Genomic DNA, 16,993 nt, shown 5'->3' with positions numbered 1-16,993 from the left:
AGAAAATAAATAACAACGTATAAAAAAAAGTATGGAAGATATATACTCTCAAACTAAACCATAATCACTATTATCAACCCCGTATGTACGAAATTTTCAAATAACTACTTATGATGAGACCTCCCATAGATGTCAAGAACATGCCGATTCTTGTCCATTACTCGTCCGGTATATTCTATATTCACTTCGGAAACTACCAGCACCTTCATCGTTGAAGCTCAATGATGCTCCATGATGTTCATTTAAAACGAGACTCAAATTCTTCCAGTCATCCAGTGGTACGCTTGGAGGATTATGTATGGGGAAAGTTTTGTAGATTTAGCAAAAGTACAGACTCAAAACACCTCTTCCTCGTCTTGGCACATAACCAGAATTAGACATAAACATAATTACTAAGCAGGATTTAAAACTAAAATGACTAAGCATGTAGTCGAATCAATGACTGAGAGAGCTCCCGCATTGTCTTCACACCAAGCCCTCTCCCTCTCCGCAACAATAAGTCAGGTCCAGGCATTGTCTTCTCTCTCCATTCTTGCTCATGATTGATGGATTCAGGGGCATTCCCTTCTCCACTGTAGGTCACGTGAAGAAATCCATCTTCACCCTTGTTTTCCACATCGACTTCAGACATCAAGGCACCTATAACAATATTCGAAGAGTTATAACCACAATCACAGTTTTAACTTTGGGAACAAGGTGATATATTAAATAAAAACGAGTGGAAACTCACCAGCTGGAGGTTCTGTGTTCTTAAAAGAGACAAATATAGGCTTGTCTATGTTGTCTACGTTGAGCCACCCGATCCGTCCCCGAATATAATAAACAAATTCCCCAAGTGGCAGCTCACCATGGACATTGAATCTGCAGACAAAAATACAGAATATGCAATAAAATTGTGAGAAGAGAACCCCTTCATTAATTTAGGACAAGGAACTATGAAGGCAACTGGTCTTCTTTCTTTTTCCGATAAATTTCCGAACATATACCAAAAGCATAAACGACGACTCCATGGTAACAATCAAAATAAAGATCACTAAAGCAAAAGGGAATTGGAAACTAACTTCACCAACTCAATGTCAGGAATGTCACTCCTTCCATGCTTCTCCACAATCACCTGCATGAGATCACAAATTAGAATATAGTATATTATCAAATGAATGAACGCATGGGAAGTAGCTAAAATATAAATTCCTACTGGGACAAAGTTTGGACGTTTTTGCCTCAATTCCCTAGCTTCTGGACAAGCACGAAGTTCACGTTTGCATCTCTTAAAATATGGTCTGAACATATCAAAAGCATGAATATTAAAACAACAATCCCAATCCATTGAAGCAATATACAAGTCATGATAACAAAAAAGAACAAGGGGAATTGGCAACTAACTCCATCTTTCTCATGGCTATCTCCTTGTCAAGAATGTCAGGCCTCGCCTCAATCCAAGCCTTCACATTGTCCTTCACGGCAGTCTCCTGCAACTTCTCAAATATCCCACCCTTCTCCGCAAACCACATGCATGCAGGTTAAATCAAAACATAGTTCATCCACAGAATTCATCGTAGGAAATAGATTGAGTGAAATTATTACCCATCCTCTGGCTTTCCAAGGCTCTAACTCAATAATGGTCCTTGAAACCGCAAAGTTTCCTATAATCCCAAAAAAAAATTTGGAAGAATACAGATATATTTGAGAAAGAAAACTAATCACGAATTTCCAAAATTCACACCAAACAGAAGCACCAATCTTAATTTCCATTTTCTTGTTTTGTTTTGTTTTGTTTTTTGTGTTTTAATAAACGAACTTTAATCAATAAGCAACTTATAAATTTACAATTCAAAGAGGAACAAAACTCAAACTAAACATTCAAAATTACCACCAAATATTTATTTAAAAAAAGAAAGAGAAAAAACCAAAATCGGCACATGAGTATTACATATATTATATTGGTAACTAGTCAAAAAAACAAAACAAACCAACCAACCCCGAGCATATTCGGCAAAAGAGCTCTGTGCCATATCGGGTTAGGATTGTCGTTGCCTGCAAATTTTCAAACAGCGAAATAAGTTACGGCAAGAAATAAGTAGTGGGACGAATAATTTCAGAAAGAAAATAAAATATATCAAAGACAAAAAAGGGATCGACTAGGGTTTTGGCAATGAAAGAATTCAAACTGGAAAAATTAACAGAGGGTCCAAATCAACCGAAGAGGGATCGAGGGAATCATATATATGAAGGCAATCATATACTCGTACACATACGATACATAAATTTAGGGTTTGATATTGGGCAACAGACCTGTTCTGCAGGTTATGTCCAATTCCGAGTTTCAAACTCAAGGTCTCTTCTCTGTGTCTTTTTTCTTTCCCTTCTCTGACAACGCGAGGTCTCTACTACATCTTATCACTATTTATATCCTAATACGTTCCTCTTCTTTTATTCCGGGTGTTGCAACCGACCACGAAGCTGGCTAGGCTATGGGATATTGTGCTCATGATCCGATTTAATCAAATCTCAACCACTTATTTTTATAGATAAAAATCAGCGGCTGTGATGCATTTTTAAAAGAAACCCTAAACCTTCTTATCCTGGAGAAATTATAAGTACGAAACAACAGAAATAAGACACATGGTAATGCAAAAAGGCTAACGTCTTTTTTATTTTCACGCTGCTAATTCATATCCCAATTTTTAATTCATATTAGAGATGATTGTCGTTCCATGCAAATTTTCAAACTACGACACATTACAACATCAATATATATGTACGGCAAGGTAATAAAGAATCACGGACCTAATCTCATATTGTATGGAGATGTACTAAGCACCTATGGTGTTCGCTCCAGTGCCGAATCAACGTATCGTGATTTAGCTTATGCATGTGTAGAGAATCCATTTGGGTTTCGTAGTCACTTTGGGAATTGTACTTCTCCGCAACCTTGCTGACCTGTGTACTTCGGGAAGTGCACTTATATGGTGATAAATTCGTTATTGTTGGAGGATAGGATCCCATATCAATCTTATAACAAAATAATATACAATAAATATATGAGAGTTTTCACTCCTAATATCACTGAAGTCTTCTGTGATAAAACTCAAATACCTAGTAACAGATGGTTAAGTTGGATTAATATCGGTGATATTGGTGGTGAACTATGCTTGAGTCTACCAAGTTTATCATGGTACCAGAGCAGGTTATTCTATTGACACGGCATGGGCTCAAATGCTTCCTAAAGTTGGGCTTTCGAAGATTGAAGTTAGTTCCAGTAATTACTTGATCAGTTCCTTATGTAAGAATTGGTTTCTCTTGTGACCCCATGTGGAACCACTCGTGAGGGGCGCATGTTGGAGAATATGATCCCACATAGGTCATATGACAAAACAATATTGATGGTAGATCATGTTTCGGCCTACAAAATTTATCAGTTGTTCCATGCTTCCACTAAGCATATTGAATTAGATTATCATTTTGTTCATGTGTCAAACTTGGAATGCAGAAAGTGTTCTTCATGCCTTCTCTGAATCAACCCGCAAATAGTCTCACCAAAGAACTCTCCAAGCAACTGTTCCTCTTTGTCCGGTTCAAACTTGTCTTCTCTCGATCGTCAAGTTTGCGCGAGCATAATAAAGATGGCGTGTTAAATAAGGGAACCAGCTTTCCTTAAGTTTAGGAGCCTTGTTCATAATTGTATTATTTGTAATCGTAAGTTATTATTTCTTGTACGGAAAATTCCACATGTGTATATAAATGCACCATAAGCTATCAAAAACATTGTAGAATGAAGAATTTCACGAAAAATAAAACACACCAAAGATTAGATTTTGAGAAATTTTATTTGAACCCATATAATCTCTCTCTATACCGAACTTACTCTTCACACCCATATTACTTTTAACTGAATTCTTAATTTTTCTTTAAACCCAATTTACTACTTAAACTACCCTCACAAACTCAATCCAAAATATAAGTTTATCTTTACACCCATTTAGAAAATAAAAACCCAAAATCAATGTATCGGAGCTCATTTTATGCGATACATGTCACTCAATCTTTTATGAAGATGAGCACTATCAGCCATGACAAGCACTTGGAAGTGTTCATTGAATTTTTCCTAATTATAGTCGGATAAGACAAAAATTATTTGAAACTCTTTGCCTTCCACTCAAAACATTTCATAAAGTCTCACATCTGAGAGGTAAGAGCCTTGCAAGGCCTACATGAATTTGAAGAGAAGTAGAGGCACGCCATCTTCCCATTACATGACGATAACAAAACCCAATAATCTTGTAATTAAAACAAGATTATGTTTTAATTATCATAATCAAGATAAAAAATTCACCTTTGAAATTGAAGGCATGTTTTTCTATGCTACAAACATACTTCACGTCCCTATATTTTCATGAAATTGAAACATTTTCGACATCCAACAACTGAATTAAATTATGACTAATTGAAACAAGCGGAAGACGGGGAAGCTTTTGGAGACTACATACATACATTTGTTTCACCAGATAGAAGGCACTCAACACCTTCAAATTCAAGGACAATCGCTATATTGCTGCTATGCACTGCCATCAGAACTACAAGCAAAGTATAGCCTCCACCCTTCATGAATGAAACGAAAAGAAAGCGTGATATTCACACAAGTAGCTAGACTTTAAAATTTTAAATCCTATATATGTTTCTGCTAGTAATTATGCTTTGAAAAAGGGGTTGATTGTGAAATCAAACAAAAAAAAATTTGCATAAATCGATTCATACCTTAGTTGGAGGATTTAAAACTTCAAAATGATCATCTCCATCGTTCAAAAAGAGCTTGTCTTTCTCAAGAGAACGTCTTAGAGTTTTAGCTAGAATGAATGGAGGATAAAGATTCGGTGATAATAGTTTTGATTATTGGGTATGGGTTTGTTAATAAATTTTAGTTTTATTGTTAGTTTCATTTTGTACTTAATGGTAATTATGCAATAGGATAAAAAGACAAAGTCATATTTAAAATTTAAGTTAGGTGTAGAAATATGTTAGATGAGTTCAAATAAAACTTCCCTTAGGTTTTTAGTAATTGAAGAATTAATTGATTGAGAAATCATATGAATAAAGGCAAACTCATGTACTCATACAAGCATACTACGATGCATAAATTTTGGGGTTTGATATCAGGCATCAGACCTGTTTTGGGTTATTCCGACTCTGACTTTCCAACGAGATGTCCCTATACTATTAATCTCCACTCCCCATATCTATATCTTAATCTTTCCTGTCCAATTAATTTAATAAAACGTTACAATTAGCTCTATTTTCTCTTGAATTCCGGACTGATGAATGTTTCTTGATCAATCTATCTTATGTTCTGTTGCGTCAATTAAATTGAAATAATGGCAGTGGGTTGAATATTTATTATAAAAATTTGAGCTCAATCCAAAAATCGAAATTAAAAAAAATATATATCCTAAAATTAACCTAATAATAGCCAGTTCTACAACCCGCGCTTACTCTATATTGGTGGACTATTAACTCGAACCCACGCTTTCCGCCTCCACTTCCGCACCAGCAAACTCCGCCGCCTCATCTCCTGCTGCACCGGCAAACTCAACCGCCTCCGGCCAATCAATATTGTTAACGTTAATATTTTGAATGTATAGAAGATCCATATCCCGGCACAAGACAGCCTGCAGATTTTGCTCAACATGCTCCAGAGGCATATTGTTGACCACGTCATCCCTCGGCAATTCTGTGTGGCCTTGATTTCCAGGGGAAAAGAATATGTAGGAAAATGCATGCAGCAATGGAGGCCCGGGCAGAGGCTGCTCCCCGTCTAATTGCACGTACATGCGTGCGAGCATATATTGTTCAGCGCGATCGATGTCAAAAGGCCTGACATTGACATCTCCTCGAAATCTCGTCTCTCCGCTTGGAAAAACTCTACGGAACGGAACAAGTCTAGCATGGAAAAAGTCATCCATAACCACGTACCGGATGAGCTCACAAAAGGCTGGCCATGTCAGTTCCATAGCCTGCTCCCTGGTGTATCGGTCTCCTCCTAATAACCCAGGAGAGTACACAATTGTCCAGTCGTCAGGAATCCGCCATCCACGGAGGTTATATAGGCACCTACAGGTAGTTGCAATGAGAATCTCCAACTCTTGCACACTGCCAAACAGCGTCAGGTCCAACATAAACAAAAACTGCCACACGTTCGAGTTGAGATCAACTGAAATAAGCCTGTCCCCTTCGTTAACTCCAGGGACATTCGCTGCATCATTCTCCTCTTGTTGCTGGCCCTGCTGCCCGTCCCCACCTTCACCAGCAAAAGCGAAACCAACGTTGTCAATGTTCGGATCAATATTATTGTTAATATTGGGACCAATATCCGAACAGAAGACACACTGCAGACCACGCTCAACATCCTCCTGAGGAATGTTGACCACGTGATCCCTAGGATATTCGTAGATGCCTAGGATTCCAGGGAGAGACAGTTTGTAGGAAAAGGCATGCTGCAATGGAGGCGGCCCGTCCTCCGGCGAATACATTTGTGTGAGCATATATTGTTCTGCGCTAAAGATGTCAAAAGGCCTGATATTGACACTTCCTCGTTCTCTGGCATCCCGGTCAGCAAAATTCTATAGAACGGAACAGTTCTACCGAAGATATAATCATCAGTAACCATGTATCGGATGAGCTGACGAAAGACTTGCCATTCCAATACCATAGCCTGACCCGTAGTGTATGTGTCTCCTCCAAATAACTGGGAAGAGTACACACATGTCAAGTCGTCTGGAATCCGCCATCCACGCAAGTTATATAGGGTGGTAAAGATATCTCTAATGAGAATCTCCAACTGTTGCACACTGTCAAACAGCCCCAAGTCCAACGCAAACATAAACTGTCGCAAGTTTGAGTCGCGATGAACTGAAAGAAGTGTGTCCCCTTCATTATCTCCAGGGACATTAGCTGCGGCATTCGGCCCCTCTGGCTGGTCCTCTGGTGGCCCCTGCAGCTGATCCTGTGGTACCGGCCCAGGATGCACATCCATATTATGCAAGGTAATTGGGCGTGACAACAGCTCAAAAAATTTGGAGCTGCTCGCGCGTTGATGTCTATTCACGCAATGGATGTCAGAACAATCGACCTCAATAAAAACTTTTGTGCATTAGGGCAGAGTCTCTTTTATAACAGTACACACTGAACTTGAAGAGTTTGAATTAGGGCAATACTTGTTTTTCACTCTAGTACAATCCTAGTTTAGGAAAGGTGAAGATTTATTCCTTAGGGTGGGATCTTGTCCCTTTTTTGTCAAGTAGCTATATTATGTATCCCCGATTCTAGAAATCATGCGGGAACCCACGTCAAAATCTGACGCCCCAGAGTCGATCATCTACGAGTCCATGCATGCAAAAACGGGAAACAAGTGACGAATTGCCTGTCAAACACTTGGCTCGAAAACTGGCAGTCGATGGTGTGCAAATCAGGTAATTAACTTATTGCTTTAACTTGGAGTACTTGTGATATTATTAACCTTTTTGGTTTTCTAATGATCAATGGCACTGATTTTTACGTGCCAGAAAGCAGGAATGTCAATAAAATCTCAAGTCAGTGATGTGTAATTAATTTTTCTTCTTTTTGATAAGATGGTCTAAGTAGTTTACGTTTTGCCTCGGCCTTGGGCTCTTGGAAGCATGAATTCTACAAAGGCGACGCGAGATGGGACAATGAGGCCTACCTGACTGCCTTATGTAAAGGCAAAGAATGATATGCACCCATACAATGCATAAATTCTAGCTAGGGTTTGGAATAGTGCAACGAACGTTACAGACCTATTTTTGTTTGAGTAATCCTAGGGAGACCAAATGTTTTAAACAAAATTACAAACCAAATGATGTGTCACGAATGAGAAACAAGCAAGTTAATCGACACTTAATTAATAATCCAATTACCTAAAACCACATCATTTAATTTGCGAATTTGGTTTAAAAATTTGGTCTCTCTAGCATTACTCTTTCTGTTTTGGGCTTATTTCTAATTCCTAGCTTTCCAGTGCAAGTCCATATATATTTTAGACCACACAAAGGTCTTGCTCATTCCATGTGAGAGATGTCCTAATCTGTTAGTGTTTCAGTAATTGTAAGTTATTTTATCCGTGGAGGGTTTGAAGCATCTTTGTCAGATTTACTAAGTGGTGCATCCGGCCTAAATCAACTAAGTCGTGCATCCAGCCCCGTCCTCTTAAGTATTGCACTCATGACGGGAAACTTTTGACCGAGATGCGTTCCTTAATCGATCCACAATCATATTGAACGAAGACATATCCAAGCCTAAACAATAAGGATGGGTATTGGTCAAAACAAGTGGGTTTGGATCAACCCATGCCCATTAACTACGATAAAAAGGGACACATACGCTTATCGTACATGGTTCGGCCACGTCCGGTGACACGAAATGATCGAACCATCAAATTCATCTATCTTGATGGGGTATATCCATGCTCGTATAAATGAATAGCTGGTGGGAATTCAATCTACTATGAAATGAGTACAAGTTTTTATCATTAATAGTCATAATTTAACGCTTAAATTCAAAATATCAGTTTTTATAAAGAATTTCAAATGTATCCGAAATTCCACTTTAAATATATCTAATTGCTCTCAAAATTAAAACCTAGTCACAACTAAGACCCAACAGCCTTTTAAACAGAAATTCAACCGATATTTCATCAGAATCTCTTAACATTTTAGAGAGATTCAACCGAAGCTTTGATATTTATCCGAAATTTCGGCGACGTTCCATGGAAACTCAGTACAGAGAGCTGTACCCACATTTCAATTGTCAAATGCCTGATTTTCTTAAATTTTGGTCGTAGCGATTTTTTAATCCATGATTCACACAGAAATTGTTAAAAATAAATAAATAAATAAATAAATTACATTAGCAGTACATTCCCATTGATAAGAGAAAACAAATGAGTACACTAACTTATGTCAAAAGAGGTCTAAAGTATGCTGCTGCTGCTTCACCCGTCACACAACTCCAAAGTCCCTTTCAGACCTAACTTGCAACTCGGGCAAGCTCACCACCTGACTTGAAACGTTTTCCGATTAAGAATTTATCCTCATTTGATTGATTGCTGGAGGTTGGAGGCTCTGATTAAACCATTTGTAGGAGTTCCTGGACAATTTCAGATATTCGTGGCCGGAATTCTGGCTCCCTCTGTGCAAGAAAGATTGGATATAAAGTGAATTTATCGCTTAACGGAACACCAAGCAGCCCTTGAAAATATTTAACATTGAATTGTTGCCTTAAGGAAAATAATACGTTGCTTCCGATGTGAACTGGATACGAACTCTAACTCAAAACACACACAAAACTTCCGTGTAAACATTTCAGTGGTACGTTTTCTTAAGTTTTATATTCCTGAAGCATCGTCTAGCAAGAACACAAAAAGTTGGTGGGAGGTAAAAGGAACGAAGAAAACTCACTTGTACGCAGGAGGAAATGATATCGGCAAAACGGGATAAAGACTTCATTGTATATCCTCCATTTAGAGAGGGATCAACCATCCTTGATAATGCATCAATGTCATGAAGCTTCGGAACTGCCCATCTAACCAAATATTGCTCCCCACGAGGCCGTGACCTAGATTTTTTAATAACAAGAGAAGACAAAATTGTGAATGATAGCTAAAGTTCAGCTGAGGCAAACATACTTAACCGTGAAAGGTGCGAGAAACACGCATATTAGTTCTTGATGTAATTGCCAACCTGTCATAGGCCTTCCTCCCTGTAAGGAGCTCCAACATTACAACCCCAAAGCTGTAGACATCACTTTGGTGAGTATAACTTCCTGAGTCAAATTCCGGGGCAGCAGAACCATAAGTAGTGAGGAGGTGCCCAGACATCTGAGATTCAACGAACACAAATCAGCTATAGATTAAGCCAAGTCTATTTATAGCTTAAATTGCACTCTTATCTCCAACAGTGAGCTGGCTCCACCCAACAAGTCAGCTTATTACTTGCAAGTATAATATCAAGGTTTCAAACCAGAACGTTACTAGACTTACCGAGGGAGACAATATCAGAGGAGCTAAACCACAGTCCGAGACACGTACTTCAAGCTCCTCATCAAGGAGAAGATTGGCAGACCTGAAATTATGGTGCACAATGGGTGGCTGACAGGCCTCATGCAAATACCTATACCAAAAGTAAAAGATAAGATTAATAACCTAGGTGGAAGGCCAGCTCAATGCACAAGTGCACATGTCAAAAATAATAAAGTACGGAGATTTTGGTTTTGAGTCATTGCTATGCTTACTCAAGAGCTCTTGCAGCTCCAAGTGCAATGCGGATGCGCACACTCCATGTAAGCTTATGATGGATTTCATCATCAGTATGCAGTGCATCATGGAGAGTCCCGTTTCTGCAATACTCATACACAAGTAGCCGTTGGCCATGCTCAGCACAGTAACCCATTAGTTTCACGATATTAGCATGTTTTGCTTTAGAGATATTAGACACTAAATCAAGAAATTCCTCATCGCTCTGCTGTGTGCATGCTGTACTGTCCAGTTTCTTGACAGCCAAAATCTACAAAAAAAATAAAAATGTGAAGGGTTAGATGCCAGGGCAGAGACATAAGAAATGAGGAAGCCAAACAAAGTAATCAAGAAACCAGCATCATCACCCCAACTGCCAACGAACAAACAGAGTCTAATGTAAAAAGGAAAATAAGCCACACGACCAAATGACCAGTTCGTAGTTCCAGAAGATAAGTTAACGAAAAATCAAGGGAATCGTACCTTTTGGTCAGGAAGCGTAATCCTATAAACACTGCCAAGCATGCCTGCTCCAATATAATTTTCTTCAGAGAAGCTATTAGTATACTGCTGAAGTGATCCAACAGTAAACACTTGTACAGAGCTTAGGTCCAGCGATTTCATGGGAATCCTGCTTGTAGTTACTCTAGCAGGGCCAACCAAATTTGCAGTGTCCTTGTTGGCAAGGAAAAATGGGGGAGGGGGTGGTCGTGGCAAAAATTCTGCACTCACGTCTGTCATGTCAATTGAATGATCCCTCTTATACATCGAACTTTCTGCAGAACTTTCCACCTCTATATTTTTTTCTTTTTGTGGCTTTGGAACTGCAACCACTCTGTTGCTGTCCACTCCATAGTCATCCAATGGTTTCATAACTGCCTCTTTTGGGACTGTAAAAGAAGTTCAGAAAGTTACCTTTCTTTTATATATAATGTAAACAGAGAAACTTATGTTTTAGTAAAACTAATAGAAATTAAGTTACCTTTCTCCATTTGACCACCTTCCTGAAGTGACGATTCACTGTAATTCTTATTCACTTTAGGGATCTTATATGCACTAATCTCATGCTTCTTTTCTTCCTTGCTCCGTCTCCTTCCTTTGAAACATCTTACTAGAACACATAAAATTAGTACAATAACTACTAGAATCCCCCCAATAGCAATCCACATCACCGTCTTAGTTGTAAAAAATTTCCTAGTTCTAGCAGTAGTTAGCATTGCTGACGAAGAAGGACCATTAGCCTGTTGCCGAGGTAGTTGAGAAGAAGTAGGTTCCCCGGCTACGAACGAAGGTGCTGGTGATAGAGGCGATGGAATAATAGTAGTATTGAAAGGATTTCCATCTTTTCTGCACCCACAGGTGTCAGCATTAGTAAAAGTAGAAAGAGATGTAAACTATACTGCATTCAGTAATTTCTGGGGAAGTTTGGCAAAGGAATGAAGAAAAAAAGAAACAACAGGAACATTCAACATGAATACACTGAGACGGAAAGCGGTGACAATATAAGCATGCATGGTTTTTCTGCGGAAGGTTCCACCAGAAATTTTATAGTCCCTCAGGTTTACCTGAAATTAGGAATGCCAAGCAACTTTGGAGGTATTGGCCCAGAGAATAAATTGTTTTCAATGTTCCTACATCAGAAAATAACAATTTTGAGTTGCTGAAGAGAGCTGCGAATTGGTTGGTGAACTAAAACGAAATCCAATTAAGATAAACATGCAAAAAAAAGGCCATGAGACAAAGTAATTTAAGTTATAACGGATGTAAGAATTTACAAATCCTGTAGGGGAAGATCCTGTAACACATCAAGGGTTCCAACCAGGTTATTGTTCTGTAAGTTCCTGCATTCAAGAAATACTTACAGTTAGCAGAGATTATGCACGGATAGTAAATAGATGATGAGAAATCTGAAAATTAAAAAATGTCGGACACCACTATCCAAAAATCTTAAGTAGTCTTGAACAGACCAAAAATTTATATCAAGCACCATCATAACTCACAATGTGGAAAGAGATGACAAATTTGCCAATGAGGGGCACAATTGACCACTTAAATTATTGCCAGACAGATCCCTGCACCATGATATATCGTTATGACCAAAAGTACGAATTGTAAAACAAAGGAAAAACAGATTGAATCAATGAAAAAGTCGTACAATCTATTCAAAACGGTGAGCGGTTGAAAGGCATCTGGTATTTCTCCACTAAGATGGTTATTGTCTAACGACCTGAAGGCATATAAGAATATATCATATTGCAATGAGAACAAGACAGCATATTAAATAACAATACAACACCAAGAAAAGCAGTTGTTGAATGAATCTTACAATTCCAACAACTGCGCTGATGATGACAAACCGCCGCCTGGGATGCTTCCATTGAACTGATTATTTGATAGTGAACTAAAGTAGGGGAAATACAAGATAGAACTTTGTTAAGGAAACATGCACAAAAGGATATACAAACAGCTAAACAATCAAAACAAAAAGGAGTTGTGGTGCAGACATACACGTTCCTGACGGTCAGGGGAAAAGATGTTGGAATACTCCCTCCAATATGGTTATTGCTGAAATCTCTGGTCCATAAAATAGAACAAAGTTTCATAAGATTACACATAGAGATGTACATAAATTTAAACAAGCGAATGCAAGCAGCCAACGCCAGACAGTTTGTCCACCCTTTATGACGATGAAAATTGAAAATGAGACTCACATTTCTATGATGGACCCGAAAAGTGCCAAACTATCACCCAACTGTCCTCCCAAGTTGGCTCCATTAAGATTTCTGTTAATGCAAATAAATAGTTCAGAGCATATGGCTTAAAAGATTAGTTTGCACTATTTACAAAAGAAGGAAATCAACCTACAGTGATGTTATGTTTGAGAAGACGCAGCCAACACCTTGCCAGTTATCCCCACATGGGTCTCCTCCAACAAGAAGCCACCCTGGAAGAGGAGGGTAGCCTAGAGCAACGAATAAACTATTCATTGCGATAACTGAAAGACAAAAACGCACAACATAATCATTCAGGGCATGACGTTCGCAAACTCAATTAAAAATCAGGAGTAAAGTTCACAGTTTTTAAATAGTTTGAATCTTCATTCATTGAAATACGAAAAACCCCAAGACTTCAAGAAATATAAACACAGAAACAGCAAATTATGAGACAAAAAAAAAAAAAAAAAAAAAGAAAAAAAAGAAAGGGAAAATCTATTCTAATCATTTTGCTCGCAGTTGAGCTAAAGGTTTCCCGATAAACAAACAGAGGACTAATTGTTGAGAGTGTTGATCCCACATTGCGAAAAAAAAAAGGGCTTTACTTGTGCTTCTAAGTATTTGGGCTACTCCTCAAATCGCCAATTGATTTATGATGGGACCTTAACTTTCTTCATGTTTTAACAGTATGTTGTCCCACATGTCCATGTCACTACGTTTGTGCTGTCCACGTATTAAGCTTAAAAATTCACCATGCGTGAGGAACAACCATATCACTATCACAGCATATGTTCAAGCATTTTGCACTCAGTATAGTTCAAATTTTCCCAAGAAACAAACAGATGACTATCAAAGCATATTCCAAGTATTTTTCTTTCAATTCAGCTCAAATTTTGCCAATAAACAGAGGACTACCAAATCATATTTTCAAGTATTTTTCTTTCAGTTTACTTAGCTCAAATTTGCCCGAGAAACAAACAGATGACTACCAAAGCATATAAATTCAGCTCAGAAATTGAGAATTTCATACTTACCATCTTGAGGATCAGTCAGTGCAACAGAAGCTGGCACAGTGAGAATCAGCATCAACCCAATCAACAACTGCATGCGTATCTCCCACTGCACACGAACCATCTTAGGCTGCTCCAAGAAAAACCCAACCTTTTAATCTCCTTATTTTCTCAGGAAACAAACAGAAAACCCCTCGACTACGAAACCCAGCTTTTTTCTGCCTTTATTTTCTTTTATTTTCTCAGGAAACAAACAGAAAACCCCTTTAATACAAAAACCCAACTCATACAAAAGCTTACAAATTTCAAAACCCAGCTAAAAAGTTCAAATTTTCAGAAACTCCATGGGCTGAAAACTGAAGAGCTGAACTCAAATTTGGCTAATAACTTGAGATTAGCAAACAAAAATCAAGTTTTTGATGGGGTTTGAGAGATAAAAGAAAGTAGCAGGAGCAGCTGAGGAAGAAGAAACAAAGAGAAAGTGAGTTGAACAGTTAGCTCTGCCTTTTCGAGAAAAGCTATAGGGGAGTGCTCTGTATACATCTATTCATATGTATCTTTTTCAAAGATATGCGTTTCGTATTTTTCAAAAATTTAAAAAGAAAATCGAACCGTTTCTTTTTGGTCTTTGGGTTTTTGTTTCTTGGACATTCTTTCAGTTTCAGGTCTTATTATATTGCCGTTAGGAACCCGCGCTTGTTCTTTTTTTCTTAAAAGTTTATCTCCACTTGTATACTCAAGATAACCTAATTTTGTGCTAAATCAATGAATTTTTTCTATCTTCTTAACGTCAGTATGCTGGTCGTATTTTCGATACATCAAGTGCTACAATATAATTAGTTTAAAATTTAAAAAACAAATTTAACCAATTGTGTTATGCTACCTAGTGTATCAGGTCATATTCTCGGCACACTAGAAAATTTTTCCTCTTAACAAGTTTGTAGGTTTGGAAGTTTTGAAAAAAACAAAGAAAGCATAGTTCTCAAGGTAAATTTAGTCTAATTCTTTTTTTAAACCTAAATTCGGCTCCAATTAGAACAATTATATTATAGACCATGATGAATTTAAACAATTAAAATCTACACGAAAGTACCTTAAAATAGCAAAATACAAGCAACGCCAAAAATTAACGAGGTCTGACGATGTTTAAGAAATTTCACTAGCAAAAAGATACAATTCTGATGGTGAATAAATCTAACAATCTCTTGTTGCTCTCCTTCACAATCTCTCTTATGATTTTCCTACTATTTAAAGTACATTTATATCACATAAGACCTATTACATGTACACTATGGGTTGAATATAGGAAACTAAGTTCCTAAAGAAGCACGAAAAGAAAGATGGAAGGAAAAAAACCGACATGCTCGATCCTATTTACCAAATGGTTTTTGACAATATTTGGACTCTAGTTCTTCCCAATTCTTTTTCTCAGCAATTTTGGTAAAAACCCACAACACTTTGCTATCTACGTAGTGGATTAATTTTGTAAGAAATCTGAATTTAATAACAATGTAGGTCAATAATTCTCCTTACCAACATTGTTATTTTATAATTTAAATAGCTTTGGAGTTCAAATTTCATTTTGGTAAACTTTGACTCAACCGTGCATAATTATAAATTGGGTGATGTTAAAGAGTTATATTTTTAGACTATATGATGTGACGGTTGATAATTTGATTATTTATTTAATTCATTAAAAATAAATACAATAATCAATCACCGCATCATTTAATTTACAAAATATGGTCCTAAGATATGATCTCAAGAGCATTTTCCGTATGAATATAATCTGTGATGCTAACTTGGTGAGAGAACGTATTGTTTTATAATTTATTGTTAGATGGTTAATAATATTGCACCAAATCCCAACCATTTATATGCAATTCATGCAAAGGACCCATGTGATTCTCACGTCAGCTTCCACATGTGATATCAATCACGACGAGACCCATAATTTTCTCTGCACGCACCAATGCATGATGAGTGCCACAATTAGCGATCACACTTATTCTCGCTATTTTGTTTAGTTTTGGTCAATAGAACTTGAGAAGCGAGGACTTACTATTGATAAGGAAGGGGAAGAGTTTAAAATTATTACTAATTTAGGAGAGAAAGTTTTTAACCTGAGACGTTTGAGTATAAATCCTAGGATATTGGATCACATGCAATTTGAGAAATGAGAACTTGCGATTTGCTACTTATCAATGGAGGGTGAATGTATGCTTTATTAATCCGAGAGCTTCAAATGTGCTTAATATGATCTCAAATGAGTTGATAACGAGTATCTCAACCTCTTTAACTAATTCTTCATGCAGGTAATTGCTTTAGTATCTTACTTAAGACTCAGCTATTATTAGTATTAGTAAAGCCCAATCTTGTCATCTTAAAAATCTATAATATTAATTGTTTTCTTGACAAGCAATTCTTATTCTATACTACATTAAATGTACGGAGAAGAAAATTCGAACTAGAGTACAAGAAGGTAAAAACATTGTTTTGACCAACCAATGTTTGGAGAACTTTTTTGGTGCGAAGGGAACACCGCCTCAATACACCAAGTGCCAAGTGTCATGATACAATTAATTGGTATTTTTTTTTAAATTTTCAACCAATTGTATTATTACACTTGGTATACCGTACTGTATTCCGGTATTCTAAAAAATCTTTCTGACGTTGGTTAATGTAATTTTTAGATAAAGTTAGACTTGTGGGCAGGGAATCCCTTTATGCTTCCATATATGTTGACCAATGCTTTATCCATTTTAATCAATGATACAAACAGCACGCAGCAATCAATCATTGTACTCTTTGAATAATTGGTGACTTTATCTAATAATATATGCATGGTACATTTGTAATTGTAACTTAGCAAACTTTGGTCCACATAATTAAGCTTCAAGATCACGCTTTGCACAGAAATGAGCCAATCGTTGAATTCTTCCACATCTTGAAATGTGATTATCCAAGGA

General features: G+C 37.3%; 2 protein-coding genes across 2 annotated transcripts; both read right to left on the bottom strand.

Annotated features, from left to right (window-relative positions):
- Nucleotides 1-290: 290 nt before the first annotated feature.
- On the bottom strand, nt 291-2,447 carry LOC125480428. The gene is made up of 8 exons (XM_048591307.1): nt 2,293-2,447; nt 1,979-2,034; nt 1,585-1,643; nt 1,384-1,493; nt 1,196-1,280; nt 1,062-1,114; nt 731-861; nt 291-639 (listed from the first exon to the last, which is right to left on the bottom strand). Exons 2-8 carry the CDS (start codon nt 2,010-2,012, stop codon nt 419-421), a joined length of 693 nt encoding a protein of 230 aa, XP_048447264.1. The 5' UTR covers nt 2,013-2,034; nt 2,293-2,447; the 3' UTR covers nt 291-418.
- Nucleotides 2,448-8,881: 6,434 nt separating this feature from the next.
- On the bottom strand, nt 8,882-14,606 carry LOC103931907 (protein STRUBBELIG-RECEPTOR FAMILY 3-like). Its single transcript, XM_048591442.1, has 16 exons — nt 14,049-14,606; nt 13,166-13,295; nt 13,012-13,083; nt 12,809-12,874; nt 12,627-12,701; nt 12,456-12,527; nt 12,301-12,372; nt 12,076-12,141; nt 11,866-11,931; nt 11,283-11,647; nt 10,784-11,190; nt 10,300-10,571; nt 10,049-10,178; nt 9,750-9,886; nt 9,468-9,624; nt 8,882-9,198 (listed from the first exon to the last, which is right to left on the bottom strand). The coding sequence occupies exons 1-16, from the start codon at nt 14,146-14,148 to the stop codon at nt 9,136-9,138; spliced, it is 2,250 nt and encodes a 749-aa protein (XP_048447399.1). The 5' UTR covers nt 14,149-14,606; the 3' UTR covers nt 8,882-9,135.
- Between the last annotated feature and the right edge of the window lie 2,387 nt (nt 14,607-16,993).

The sequence above is a fragment of a genome, unplaced genomic scaffold (assembly GCF_019419815.1).
Source record: "Pyrus x bretschneideri cultivar Hongxiangsu unplaced genomic scaffold, Pyrus_bretschneideri_v1 Contig33, whole genome shotgun sequence".
NCBI classification, from domain to species: Eukaryota; Viridiplantae; Streptophyta; class Magnoliopsida; order Rosales; family Rosaceae; genus Pyrus; species Pyrus x bretschneideri.
Note: the sequence above shows the minus strand (reverse complement) of the source record. Positions and strands in the feature narration are given on the sequence as shown.